Source organism: Aphis gossypii, chromosome X, assembly GCF_020184175.1.
Source record: "Aphis gossypii isolate Hap1 chromosome X, ASM2018417v2, whole genome shotgun sequence".
Taxonomy (NCBI): Eukaryota; Metazoa; Arthropoda; class Insecta; order Hemiptera; family Aphididae; genus Aphis; species Aphis gossypii.
Window position 1 is genome coordinate 41,477,877 of NC_065533.1, and position 16,298 is coordinate 41,494,174.

General features: G+C 27.2%; 1 protein-coding gene across 3 annotated transcripts in view; it reads left to right on the forward strand.

Annotated features, from left to right (window-relative positions):
* LOC114121430 (lysine-specific demethylase 3A-like) overlaps positions 1-4,569 on the forward strand; it is a 67,174-nt gene extending 62,605 nt beyond the window's left edge. For 2 of the 3 annotated variants that reach the window (XM_050208142.1, XM_050208144.1), the window contains 7 exons: positions 59-310; positions 1,188-1,484; positions 1,553-1,795; positions 2,017-2,300; positions 2,385-2,686; positions 3,176-3,492; positions 3,722-4,569. In XM_050208142.1, coding sequence (XP_050064099.1) covers positions 59-310; positions 1,188-1,484; positions 1,553-1,795; positions 2,017-2,300; positions 2,385-2,686; positions 3,176-3,492; positions 3,722-3,979 — 1,953 coding nt within the window. In that variant the 3' untranslated portion in view covers positions 3,980-4,569. The remainder of the gene's footprint in view (positions 1-58; positions 311-1,187; positions 1,485-1,552; positions 1,796-2,016; positions 2,301-2,384; positions 2,687-3,175; positions 3,493-3,721) is intronic. The other variant, XM_050208143.1, reaches the window with a different exon arrangement.
* Positions 4,570-16,298: the final 11,729 nt, after the last annotated feature.

Here is a 16,298-nt window from a genome sequence, read left to right on the forward strand (position 1 = left end):
TATCATTAATACTGATACATTTATACATATACAATCTAATTTTACCGTTGTCTTGCAGGCGCGTCTCAATGGCTCATCAAAGTCGCCAAATGCTGCGACCATGACTAAAAAGGACCTACGAGAAAAGGACACGTTCACGTGGATGACTTGTAACAGCAAACATACTCACGACATCGAGCGGCTCATGCTTACACAAATCGTAGCCAGTGACTCCATGGATAGAGTATTCTCTGATTTACACAGACTCAGTTCATCGTTTAATATTGCCATCGAATGTGGTTGTCCAGGATATCCTTTACCTCAGCTACAGGTAAATGTTTATTTCAATATAAATTGAACGACAATATTTTTTATTTTAGTTTAATTTGAATTATTCTTGTATTTTAGTCACATTTTTACCTTCACAATTTTATTTAATAGTCTTTTCACTTAATTCAATAACGATTAATCAATTATGGATAATCCATTATTTTTATGAAAACCTTTACATTGTAAATAGTGCTACGGACACTAGGTGAACCAAAACTTATATTCGTTTTGTTTTTACAAAATAATTTATTATATCATAAAAATTATAGTATGAACGTAATACCATTACCGTGTGTTAAAATGAGTGAAGTAAGAAGACTAACAAAATTTGGTCCCCTGAGTCTTGTCTGACTTTTTATTAATGTATTTTACACTTAAGCCATAATTTTTCTTAAAAATATTCATTATTCATTAGATTCAGTCTTATGTATTATTTTTTCTTTCTATAAACATATTTAATTCTTATCAGGTATCAATCATACCTAATTAGTAAAATTCCTTAATGATAATTGGTAAATCAGTTGCATACCCGATTGCTTTTTTATCCCCTGAACACACGTAAAAAATTAACTCCTTTAATATTGAAAACATAAAATGTTTGGTATGTTCGTTGAGAAGGTTTTATCACTATATTTATTACCATTAAACTTATTATTTATATATTTAAAAAATAAACTTGGATAACTCTTAATAAAGACTTAACCTAACTCATTTATATTGTTAAATATATTCATGGTTTATACGCTACTTAATTATTTAACTCATTAAAATATTCCTTACTTAGTTAAAAAGTTTTTATCTAACTAAATATATAATGTGCCATATAATATTTACCATCATATGTCACTTGTTCTTAATCTACATTTCTGTGCTTTAAGGGTAACGTCAGTTCTGATGATGATGATGACGATGATAATTATGAAGACGATGAGCTGCCTTCAACATCACAAGCAAGTATTTCAAGTGCCAATAGTTCCCAAAAAACTGCTGCTGAAAATTCTAAAACCAGTTCTTCCGAAAACTTAAAAAACGAATCTGCAAATAACTCAAAAACCAAACTGTCCGAGGATCTAAAACTTATTCCTGCTGAGGGCTCGTCGAAAAATGTTGACGGGGGATCTAAGAGTAATGGCAATTCCCAAAATACTATTAACATCGAACCACAGATTGCCGGGGTAAAATAAACACGTTCAAATTAAGTTACTGATAAATTATTTGTCTATTATTGTTTTTTATTCCGCAGAGCTCAAATAGCAGACGAATGAGTGTTCAATGTGATCCGAATAAAAAAGTGGCTTTAAAACATTTTGTCCGAAAGAAAAACAAATATCTGAGAACTATTCCACGTGAACCGCTTCCACCACGTGCAATGACACTAGCTGAAAGCCGAGAATTTTTCCCAAACAATCCTCATACCTGGTTATGTGACGGGAAATTATTGAGACTTTTGGATCCTGAAAATTCTACCAACTACGACATGTTTCAAGTAAATTCCTATCCAGTTATTCGTATTTATTCATAAAAATAACAATTTATAGGTATGCGCTTATTAAAATGTAGTATTACTAAGATCTTCGCATCGAATATACTTTTATCGATGGCCGTCTTGTGTTACCGAATTTGTGTTAAATTTGCTTTACGTTCGAAATTATATAATTGAATCAAATATTTACATTTGTTTAACGGAAATTGTTGGGTGTTTTACAGGAACAATGGAAAAGAGGTCAGCCGGTGATGGTCAGTGACGTGGGCCAAAGGTTAAATCCAGAATATTGGAGTCCTAATTCGTTTAGTCGTGACTTTGGTGAATTTACCAATGACTTGATAGACTGCGCGACCGGCTTACTTATCGAAGGTAAGACTATGAAACAGTTTTGGGACGGTTTCGAGGACGAAAGCAAGCGACTTAAGGGTGCAGATGGTAAACAAATGTTGTTGAAACTAAAAGACTGGCCAGTTGGTTCTGATTTTTCGGACACTTTACCCGAAAGGTAACTATTTTTTTTGATAACATTCAATTTATTTCCAGATTTATAACTTCTTGAGCAGTAAAACGAATTAAATGTTATTTATAGTCTTTTCCGATGTAGATTTGACGACCTCATGGGGATACTGCCGTTAAAAGATTATACTCTACACGATGGTAAACTTAACTTGGCAGCTAGATTACCGGCATGTTTTGTACGACCAGATTTGGGACCAAAAATGTATTCTGCTTACGGAAATGTTGGAAATCGCGATTCCGACAAACGGTTGATGAGTACAACTAATCTACATTTGGACGTGTCGGATACATTAAATGTAATGGTGTATGTGGCTATTTCGCGTAAGAATGGAAAGCAACACGACGAGGCTGATCATGAATGTCACTTAAAGGGTAAGTTATATGAGCAATGATACTGATGCGCAAATTGAAAAAAATATAATTTCTTCTTTTTAAATCAAAAGACATATTTATTTTTTATGTATTTCCTAACGTAAAAAAGTTTCTTTTCATTATTGTAATTTGGTAGTTATATTTTTACCATCATATTCAAAAAATTGTTTACTAGCCCAATTAGTTGATTTTTTTTTCTATTTTTTTTTTTTTTGTTAATTATGTGGTATTTGTATGTATTTCATATTTTACGCACTTAAGTAAATTTTCATATTTCATGTTATTTATTTAGCTTTTCTTTTGCAATCATTTGCATAGTTTTTTTTTTAAATTATAATTTAGTAATGTAATCAATACTATATATTATTTTTTAATTTATTAATTTGGTTTAATTTACGAATGTATTTTTTTTTGTTACGTCTGGCAATCTTACAACAAATGTATCTTTGTAATAAGTTGATTTATTTGTCGTTATTATGAATATTTCAGAAGCTTATCGGGCGGTTGACGAAGCCGGTTGTGACATGGCATGTAGAAGACGGGCCCGCGATCTCAAAGAGTTGCCGGGTGCGGTGTGGCACATTTATCACTCCAAAGATGCAGATTCTATACGTGACTTGTTGAACAAAGTGAGCGCTGAACGCGGTGAACCACAGGAACCCAACCACGATCCCATTCACGACCAAACCTCATACTTGGACGCAGATCTCAGGGCGCGGTTGTATACCGAATACGGTGTCCAGGGTTATGCAGTGGTACAGTGTCTCGGCGATGCTATCTTTATCCCTGCCGGAGCCCCGCATCAGGTACCTATGCAACGATTAAATGATTCTTCTAGTCTATTTAATTATATAACATATTACCATTGTTTAATAATATACCTTCTATGATTTGGATACAATATATATAAAAACAACGTTTCCTCCTGCATAATACATTATACCCTTCGTCGTTTGTGCACTGACACACAATATAATATTTATTATCATTTACCATTCTTGCTTGACGCTAAACGTGCTTGTGTGTCATCCACAGGTAAGAAATCTGCATAGCTGCATCAAGGTGGCTTGTGACTTCGTGTCGCCCGAAAACTTGTCTCAGTGTTTCCGGTTGATGAACGAGTTTTACGACCTATCCAGCAACCATAGTCTCCACGAGGACAAACTGCAGATTAAGAACATCATGTTCCACGCGGTCAAGGATTCGATTTCGGTATTGTTGCGTGAAAGTCTTTCGCAGGAAGAACTAGAGGAATTGGCACCACCGAAAAAGCAGAAGGAGCAAAAACAATAGATGCATATTTTATTATTATTTTTTTCGATGGTAATTTATTATTATTTTATTTTGACCATTTTTATTTTCTCTCATTGTTATTACTTATATTAATTTGTAAATAATCATTAAACGACATTTTATTTTGGCCCGTTTTCAATTTACTATTTTTAATATAGTATATAAACTAATAAAAGTTAATATATGTTTATTTTTTTTTATATAAATATATACATATTATATATTTATATTACTATTACTATTACTATTACAATTACAAAACCGTGATGATTTTTATTTTGATGCTCTCGGGAGTACTACAAAAAAAGGTTTTTTTTCATTAAATTATGTTTTTTTCTTTGTTTATTATATTTGTGATAATATGACTTCTTGTACCTAGAACGTTAAGTTATTATTATTATTATTATTTTTTTTTATTGTATTATTATTTTCTATCTTTGATTTTGTTAACATCATATTTTGGTAATATTCATTATTAAAACCATATAATATTATGTCATTTGGAAAAATTCACGAAAACATACAAGATACAGTACAATTTATACAAGGAATGTCGATTATATCAATATATTATTTTTTTTTGTACGATATTATTTATGTTAATTTTTTTTTCGTTTTCTCATTCACTTTATTTTTTCCACAAATCACGAAAATATTATTTGCTATAATTTACTTTTCCAAATAGTAAATCTTTCCCGTTAATACCTACTTATAACCTATTTATAGGCATTGACTTCAATTTTTATTTACTTTATTGTGTTTCTTTACTACATTCAGTCGTCTCATCATAAAATCGCACGCATTAATTAGATACGACAATCTATCTACGTTATTTTTGCATGTCGATTATTTATAAAATAATATCATAATTTATTTTTTTGCCAAATTGTGTAATAACATGTACACAACGCACACGCACACACAGACATTACACACGACATACTAGGCTTTAGGTTTAATCTGTGTATTATGTTATGTTATAAGTATTATTATTACGCTCGTGGGCTCATTTATTTTGTCGTTAGTAATAACATCCCGAAACCGCGGATTCTCGATGAGGTGATCCGTACGCTTAACCTGTTTTATCATATTATCTGACCTCTCGACATTATTCGTAATATTATATATAATGCCCACTTAAAACATCTCGTTTGATCGCCGACTTCTTGGTATAAATAATATACCGATTGAATTATTTCGCCATCGATTTGAATCGTAATTTATTTTATTAAGCTAACGATTTTGCCATCCAGTGAGTTGCTGTCTTATAAAGTATTATTATTATCATCATAATTTAATCGTAGTCGGCATATTTGTTTTAACTAATAAGTTTATTTGAGAATTTTTCAAAAATTAATTTTGTGTGTAGATGTTATATAAACAAATAATAAATACCCTTTTTTGACGATTCTTATTAATCATGAATGTTTAAAGCACAGACGTTATACATAATATAATAGACTGGTATGCTCGCTACTTAATTTTTCCTATTTACTATAAAAAGATACAAATCAATCAACAGTTTTCTATTTAAAAATCAAGCTACGTGTTCCTTCTCGTCGAATAACTGTTAACTTAAACTAAAGCCAATTAGACAAATATATAAATGTAAAAAAAAAAAAAAACCATGTTTGCAGTTTCGTTTATATAATATGTCCCGTGCACTAACTTTTATTATCCAACATTATTATGTATAACGGCGGCTTACTTCGACACTATTCCCTCGATCGTCAATATTATTAAACAGGGAATAATATACGTGACAATATTGCATTACAATAATTTTATTAAAACTTCCATGACTAGCGCTATGTCCGACGTGATATCGTAGAGTATATTTATACCCCTTTAAATATTATAGTATAATCTAAGTAAAATTATTAGGAAAACATTTTTCAAAAAACACGTTCAGTACGTTCGAACAGTACACCTACGTTACTTTCACGATCAGATCGCGACAAAAAAAAAAAAACACACATATTTATCATTTTTGAAAACTTGAATCAAAAAATCGAAATCAATTATTCGGACATCCGGTATTTGCCGTGCTCAATATACACATATTTTATTATAAATGTATAAGCGCGTGTCGAAAAATTTCGCTGGTTAATGGTAATATCATTTTATCGTTTTTGTTGGTCCGCCAAAGGTATATAAATTATAATTATATTATATATTTTGTTACCAGCTATCAAAAAAAAAAAAAAAAATTAAAATTATATTCCTATAATAAATAGTAATAATCAATGTCTTCTATAATATTATATAGAAAGTTATGTTCTCGATGTTATGCATTTATATAATGTGTTGTTTTTTTTTTCGTATATACTCGTGGTCAGGTTCTATGAAAACCTACTCGATAAGTGTTAATTTGTGTTTTTACTACAGCATAATATATTATTAAGATTATATTATTTAATTGAAGTGTGATGGAATTTTTGACGCCACGTCGTGGCGCTCAAACGGGTTAGTTATTCTGTGTAAGCCGTGTTTAATCGTGTAATCGATTTTGGATTTTGGATTATATAAATTATATATTATTATTATTATAATTATTATTGGAATGCTTTTATTACTATATATGTTTATAATATCATATTTATATGTTTAAGCTATCTATTATAAGTTATCGATTTTAAAAAGCATATATTAAAAGAAACTACATTAAATATGATAGAGGTACCCAGCTCATGTACCCATCATTATTAAAGTACCTCTTATTATACCCACAGTATATTTGTGTGGCATCAAACAATGATAATAATATAAACTATCTCAGTCCGGGATACGGTTTTCTTTTTATATATTCGATTCCCCTCGGAAAACACATTGATAATTTTATATATTAAAATTACGTCATTACTATTCATACATATACTAATTATATTCAGTTCCGATACCCAATGCTCAAATTAATATTTTATTTCGACATTAAAAACATAGTAAAGTACATTATTTGGCTCACCTTATATATGCAAAAAATCGCGTTGGCATTTCCTCATAGAAATCTCCGAGTAGACGCCTGCCCTATATACGTATTTTCACATACGTTGCAGCGTATAGTTAACTCGTATTCGAAAAAAAAAAATTGCAAAAGAATATTTTGAGCCTTCACAGCCGACTGACCAGCAAATATGAAAGAGTCAATATCGTTTTTCGTGTATTTTCTTTTTTTCTAGAACACATTTCTAAAATGACTACGTTATAAAATTATAATACACATAGTTTTGAGATCGTAAGGGCTGTCGCCACTGATGCCGTCATTGTGTAATTTAATAATCAGGGCTCGGAAGTTGTAGGAGTTGCATATTTTTCTGTATGCTCTCAGTTTATAGCAGACCAAGCTAGAAATTCTTTCGATACAGTGACGAGTTTAAATACAAAAATTAAAAATGCATTTTTTTGCATATTTTGTCAATTTCAGAAAAAAAGTGCATATTTCTTAATTTCCATATGCTTTTTAGGCATATTTCTTAATTTTAATAGGATTTCTATGTTTGTTCAATATTTTCTAAAAAAAACTGTAGTTTTCTTCTAACAATTATGGTTTTATTATTTTGTTTTTAATTATTTAACGTACACCGTATCATATCTATATATATATTGCAAAAACGTCTCTAAATTAAAAATAAATAAATATAATTTTTTAAATAACTTTTATTCTATATTTTTATTTTTAGATTGAAAAATTACAATCTTTGAAAATCAGCCAACTACATTTACAGCTACTTAATAATTTTTTTTTATATTTAATACATTTATTTTACATATTTTATACAGTTTTTTATACAGCATTTTCAAAATATTTTGTTTTGCATATTTAACATTTTTCGTGCATATTTTGTAAATTTTTTGTGCATATTTGCATGCATATTTTGTCATTTTTAGCTCCTACAACTTCCGAGCCCTATTAATAATCATAACTGTCAGGTAGGTACATGTTAAATATGGCGAGCGTGTATAATAAAACAAGTGTGAATGTGTGAAGTTTCCTCAACAAAAAGATTAAAGTGAAAAATTATTCGTATCGGTTAATTTAAAAACTTACCGTTCCAGTGTGACGTAATTATTCCCCCCCATCTCTTTTTTTTGTCAGAAAGTATATTCTTTGTACTCTGATATTCGTATACATTATATACTTACTATAAGTATATACAAAACTATATTAGTATACCTACCTACTCATAATTGTTAAGGACTTGTAATTTTTTTTTTTTATGTATTTTATTAAATCGGCTGAATATTTAATTGCAAACTATTATAAAATAATACAATTTATATTTACTATTCAAATATTTTATGAATACGTCAGACAAAAATGTTGTACACATATCATAACACTTCATCGTGTTATATTTGTGAATTCAAGTCTGCGTTTACGTATCATATTATGATAACTATTTTTGTTTTCGTTTTTCAATTAAACGGTATCATACAAAATACTACGTAGTAGGTATATCCATATACTTACACGTAATATATTGTTATATCCAAAAAAAAAAATTTATATCGTATGTTTTGGTGTGCTTCTGGTTGACTATATATTATATATCAATTACCAGCTTTATATATTATATGTTGTTTGGTGTTAAAAAAAAATCAAATAAATCTTGTTTTATTTGACAAAAATGTATTTATTCATTTTCCTATAGAGCATTGTATAATCCATAAATATCTTATAAGATATTTATATGGGTATAGCGCAACTCTTAGATGCTTTTTAGAAGTAAAAAAAAGTATTATGACATAGATATTTTTTACATAGGTACACATATATATTTATTTATTTGTTTATTTACGACCGTCAACCATACAGGATGGTTCATCAAGTATGCTTAATAGTCATAACTCACCTCACACGTTTAAATTAACTATGCAATTGCATACATTTTAATATTTGAAATTTGTGTCAAAAATATTTATTATTATATACCTAATTGTTAAGTACAAAATTTACTGTTGGAAAATATAACTAAACTATTAATTAAATATATATTTAATAAATGACCTAACTCAAAATTGATCTAGAGATAAATTAGTAATTGTACTAATTATAGTGAATAACAATTTTGAATACCTATTTCTTGAATAGTAATACCAGTAGTGGACAGTGGTCTTCATTAAAATTAATTATTTAAAAACCTACATTTTATTCATAAATTCCTAGGCGGAAATGGGGGGAAGGCTTGGGGGGCTTAGATCTTTTTCAGATCTCATGTGAAAATATATGATATATATAGTTATATATATATAATTGATTTAGCCCCCCCCCCTCTGGAATTTCTATGGATTTTCTCCTATGTTCGAAATCAAGCGCGCGAGGCTTGGCTAAAATCTTTTTAGAGGCATTATAAAACTTCGAATTTAAGTGTATGTTATATTAATTATTAGAAAATGTTACATTGTTAATTTATTGATTATAACAATATGTTCGTGAAGATCATGAAAATTTTATTCATTATAATAGTGAAATAAAATTAAAAATATTTGTGTACCACTACATTCTAAATCAATTTTATTGATTTAATCATCTAACAAAAACATTGTGTACAAATATGTACTATGTCTATTGTCTAGAGACTATATGGGAAATTTCCGTACTAATCCCGTAAATAATTAAGCAAACGTATAAATTCTAGAATATACGTGTAAGATATTATATAGTACCAGAATATTTATCGTCGAAAATTAAAAAACTGTTTTTCGCCGTATTTATCCGACCCGTATGTTATGTTCAGAAAGCATTATAAATTGCCTATTTAAAACTCCTAGGGAAACGATACTAAAATTTAGATCTATGATAATAGGTCAATAACCTTCCTCCAAAAATATGATCCATATGATATAAATGCTCCAAATCAATTAAATGTGAGTAAGAATACAGTGATAAATTAAATGCATATCTTAATGTACTATATGTTTATAGTGGACTATGAATAACTATTCGATTCTATGCAATACAGTACATATTTTACATGGGCCATTGCAAGTTTTAAATATTAAATACCTACTATTGATTATTATCTCTTTTTACTTACATTACTTTCTTCAACCAATTCAACCATTAAACAATAAACATCTCACACTTTTATGCAAAATAGGTTTATACTTAATCCATCATGGCTGTATGCACGATGGTACATTATATTTTAAATAATTCATAAATAAAAAAAATAGTTAAAGCTATATTATATAATACATCGAATACAACTTGGTATAAGTATACATTATTTTTTTATAGTCTAATTCATATTTTAATTCATATGGTACGTTTTTTTCCATTTTAATATGAATTACAGTTTATTTCTAACCCGAAAACTATAAAAATATCATTGCCACTGAAATGTTCAATATTAATGTTGTAATATTATATAACAAATGTCTCTGTAGCAGACGTGTTTTACAGCTATATTAGTATTTTGTTGAAAAATACATATTACGAGTACACTGCTTTATTTTAAGTATTAAAACGTACCTACATATATTCACGTCATACGTAGGTCCGTTGATTAAGTTCTACACATCAATCCGAATACGGCTATTCCCGGCATTAATGCAGGTTTCAAATAGTCCGATTATTATCGTCGTCAGGCACGTCGTCAAGGTGGGAGGGGCCTTAGGAGGGGCTTGACCCCCTAAGAAATGTCAGTGGCCCCGAACTCGCCCCTTCATTTTTTATTTTAAATACTATGGAATATAATATAATTGTCCCAAACCGGCTAAATCCTAAATGTATAATTTATTATAATAATGGTACTCCAAATAGTTAACGATCGTACAAAAAAATTAAATTCTGAGATTCTATTTTATAAATATTCGTCAATAATACAAGATAGACAATAATACGTCTGTTAATGGATTAAAAACTAGGAATTCCAAACGCACATTTGATAAACACAACTACAGACAATACTGTACATCAGGGGTTTTCAACCTGTGCGTCGCGACTCTCAGAGGCGTCGCCGGTTATTATCAAGGGAGCCGCGTTCGCAATAGAAACTAAAAATAAAATTTCCGCACACCAATACATACAACTTGTTGCATGTGTGAGACGGATCGGCGGTCAATAACCGTGTTAGCGATATCGAGTATTAACTTAATATTTCGATTACTATTTATAATTAGGTAGGTACTTAATGATTTGCCTCTAATGTAATCTATCAGTTGTATAACGCACACCGCTGTATGCTTTGTATTCAGTGTGTTATATGCGCTACGGCTAAGTACATCGACCGATATTTATTACGATCGTTTTTTGTCCTGTGTTATTTGTTGTGTATTTTTTCTGTAATAATAGTAGTTATAACTATGGATAAGTTTTTGAATTCTAGTAGAAAACGTGATTGTCCAGAAGTGATTTCAAATATTGAAAAGAAACAAGAAATCATAAAATATGATGATAGTTATTTGAATTTCGGATTTACTAACACTGTTGTTGCAAACGTAGAACATCCCAAGTGTGTTGCTTGTTTGAAAGTAATGGCTGTAGAAAGTATGCTTCCAAATAAAATGAAACAAACCACTTGATTATCTCGTAGGTATCAAAATTAAAAGCTATGGCTCAACAAAAACATATTTTTACAAAACAAGCTACAATTCCTTCTAAAGCACTACTTTCTTCCTATAAAGTAGTTTGGCGAATAGCAAAGAGTAAAAAACCTCATACTATCACAGAAAATCTAATTTTACCAATTGCTATAGATATAATGTCCATTATGACAAAATGTTTCCTATTAATAATACCTAATTACATGTTTATCATTAAATAAAATTAGATTAAAATTATTGTAAATAATATAAATTTGTTTATTTTAAATGTTTGTACGGAAGTCGTTTATTTTATTTAAAAATCAAAAGGAGCCATGGAACCAAAAAGGTCAACAACCACTGATATAACCTATAGACTTGTAATATATAATATATAATATAGTAACTACATTGTATATAACATAATATACCTATATTATATTATAAGTCTATGGTACCACCACGGTCCACGGGGACATGTAGTTGTCTGTTGGTGTATTACACGTCTTCATAATTTTTATATGCCAGTTAAAACTTAAAAGTTTAACTAAACTTATACCTATCTAATTATTATTAATTTCAATCAAGTTGATATATTTAAGTCATCGTAGTTAGTGTGTTTAAATTTTTGCCTACTGGTTGTTATTGTCTACAAATGCTTGCATTAATTATAAACTAACATCAGCAAACGTAATTTCAATAATTTGGTAGGTACATTTATCTATTGACATTTAAAAGGTAGGTATTTAATATCATATTTAAATTAAAACTGTTATAGGATATGATATATTTTCTTCAATCAGTTTAAGACAAAAGTTTATTGAAATATAATATGTATGATAGGTAGGTAACTAATAAGTTAGAATAAAGCAAAATGTTTAATTAGTTTCAGTCATTGTATATTTGTATCTGTTTCAGCAAATTTCATCACCTAAATATTTAGATTTGCTAATATAGGTATATTTGACATTATTTTACTTAGTTCCTGATTCATGTGTAATCACTCCATAGAATTCAACAATTTAATTAATAAATATTTGCATTTATGGTTTTTTGTTGGTTTGTGTCAATAAGATTGTAAAATTTATAACTTTTTAAATTCTATATTTTATAAAATCATTCGTACAAAGGCTATGTATTACTTTAAACTTATGAATGTCAAATTATTATCTATTAATTTGTTTAAACACTGTATGCATTTAAAATTTCTTAAATATTTGGCTTTGCTTATTTTACCATACATAATATCTTGATAGTTTACTTATTTTAATATACTAAGAATGTATTGTGATAATTTTTTACTGATGCAATTGGTCACATTTAAAATACTTACTAATTGTGTTTGATGTCATGAATAGGACTTTGATGTTGTTATAATTAAATTAAAATATTAAATTATAATATTTATAATAATATAAAACTTTACATTTTGTATGCATGTATGCATCTACATAATATGTATTTTGCATATTTTACGTTTTTTACTTATTGGAGGAAAAAAATTTCATACAAACATGAACTAGGTATGAAAAATTAAAATTCTCTTATGTACACATTGTGTTATGTATTTTACCAATGTTGTATAAATATTGTAGTACATTCATGTGATTTGCATTGTACTCCATGTTACAGATGATTTATGTATAGACCTATCGGTTTTTCTTTTTATTCGATGACATTGAAATTATAGTATTAGGTATAATTATAATTATACCTATATTAGTATTATTATAGATAATTATTAAATATAAAAAAAATTAATAATACAAAATAAATAATAAATACATTTTTAAATAAATTCAGTAGAAATTGTGTTGTTTTAGTATAACTATATATGTATTTGTTGATTATATTATTTGTCTGTTTTTAAAGCTCTTTACAACATCTATGCCCTAACTATTATAATTTAATATTGGATCGATCACATCTAAATGTTATGTAAAGGTAATGTTTTTTCCAAATTTATTTGAATTTTATGCATAATTTAACATTACGCTGAACGCGAAGTTTTAATCATAAATGTTATTGAAACCAATGTTGTCGTTTTGTAGTGTTAAATAATTTTATATCTAATATTAACTTAATTCAGACAAAATATGAACGTAGGTATTAATTAGGTTATTACTTATTATTTAAATTAAAAAATATATTTGTATACATTTTAAATAATTGCAAAGGTGGGCAAATTAATAAAAATAATTAACTGTGGCTAGTTAAATTAATTCAATTAAATTGCCTTCAGTAACAGTATAAAAGTTAATGAAAAAAAAAAAAAAAAAAATTAACTAGATAAGTTAAAAGTTAAGATAGAAAATAAAATTAACTTAACTCAGTTACAAAAAAAAAAAGATAATTGTTTTTCAAATCAAAATATTCATAAGTCATATATTGTACTATTATTTTGATTTGTACAAACATGAACTATGAAAAATTAAAATTCTCTGATGTACACGATGTGTTATGTATTATACCAATGTTGTATAATTATTGTATTACATTCGTGTGAGTGGCATTGTACTCCATGTTACAGATGATTTATGTATGCAACATAACAGTTTAATTAATTGTTTCAGTTATGTGTAATTTCTACTTCATATCTTTTAAAATTTAAAATATTATATATTCAACGGTAAGAATCAAATAACTTACGTTTTGAATTATTTTATTTTCACAATATTATACTTGAATACTATGAACTCCACAAAAAAAATTAATGATTTTAGAAAATATTTTTTGAGTGGATAAAAAAGTTGTTAAAAAGGGTTTCATGTAATTTTTCTCCATAGAAAATGAACATTATTAACACTTTTAAGTTTAAATAGATATTATAACTGTTCGTCGTTTGAGGAGCTAGTTATATTAATCGTGTTGATTAGAATATATGATATTTTATATATTAACTTGTTTATCAGTATAAACAAACTTGAATTTTCCATGTTATTTTTGAATAATTTAAAATAAACATATTCAACAAACTTTCATATTTGTTACCTAATATTTTCTTTAATTTAAGGTACTTATTTCTAATTACCTTTTTTGAAATTAATTTTTTTATCATAATATAAAATATAACATAATTATTATTAATTATAATTTCACTTGGTAGATTTAAGATTATACAATTTGTAAAAAAAAAAAAATAAAATAAATCAATAAACAAATAAGTACATTATTATGTTTTTCTACATGCTTCTCCGGCTACTAAATATATTTTTATTGGCATTTCGATATCCGAATTTGGAACATCTTGAAAATTTCTGATTTTTCTTATGGCTTCTTAAAACAATTATACATCATCCTTATATGTAATCAGAGGAGAAGATGTTTAAAGGGGGGAGAGTAAACCACTAACAGAAAAAGGTTTTTAACCATATTGTGGATCTTTATGTGATACACATAGTTACAAACAAAAAAAAAGTAGATTAACTATTTCAAATTGAGTTAATTTAATATTTTTTTCCTTATTACTTTTAACTTATCGAGTTAAATTTAATATTTGTATTAACTATTTTCATCTGACTTGTTCTCCCTTAACTTGAGTTAGTTATTTTTTACCAACTTATTTTTATTTCCACACCTTTGGAAATATAAATTATCTCACAACATAATAAGATCTTAATTAAAAAAAAAAAAATAATATTATTACCAAATATAATAGCACATGAAGCTAACTAAGAAAATATCTTTTTTCTCTGACTAACATAGCTAAAAATTTGTAAAATTCATCATCAAACATTGTTCCTAGCATTTGTCATATAGTCATATATTAAGAAGTTAAAGATTTATTTTGCTTATCTTTTGAGACCATTAACCAGGAATAATAAAATTAATATTTAAAATATTTATTTACAACTGGATTATTTTTATTATTATATAATAATATATATATATTTATTTGATAACGAATTAAAAAGAAATCATACAATATTTTATATAAGAAATATTAAAAATGTCAATGAACAAAATTATCTTTTCAAAAACTATTTTTAAATAGCACTTACAACATTTGATCAGAAAGATTTATTTAACACTTTAAAGTTTAAATAGATATTATAATTAAAAATTGAAAATGATTAGATAAAAATCCATTTTTCACAAAAATTCCAAAACTGAGAAAAAGGTCAAAAATTACAACATGCGATTAAACATCCATTTTTCTGGGATGTTATAAAATTTTAATAGAAAATAGAAATGAAATGTATTGAAATAAATCACCTACAACATACTTAGTTAGGTTAATACGTTTTGGATTTTAATATTATATTTCATGTTTTACAATGATGTGTTGCATATTTATTGTGTTAAAATAGGGTATTTCAAAAGTTACATAATATAATATCATAAAACATTAAATTTAAGCCAATTGAACACAATAGGTACTCCAGTTACTATTTAGGGCATGTGTGTTTTGTATTTTATAATGCTATTCGTAAGAACATTATGAAAAAAAAAAAAACTGTGATTGTTACAACAATACTATTTGAAGTAAAACAATATTTCAAATAATTTCAAATGGCTATAAAATAATTCTTCACACTAATTGTACGTATGAAATTGGAGATAGAAGTTCTCATAATGTCTACTATTTTTGTTTCATATGTGTAATATAGGTTTAGTTTGTTTTCATAATAATTTCAACCTTATATTATTATATGATAAAACATAGTTAGAAAATAATTATAACTTATACTTTAAAATAAGGATTTATTTGTAGTAATATTATATTGATTTTTATATATACTGAAAAACCGCAATTCATCGTCATTATATTTTTATTTTTTTCAAAGGTATA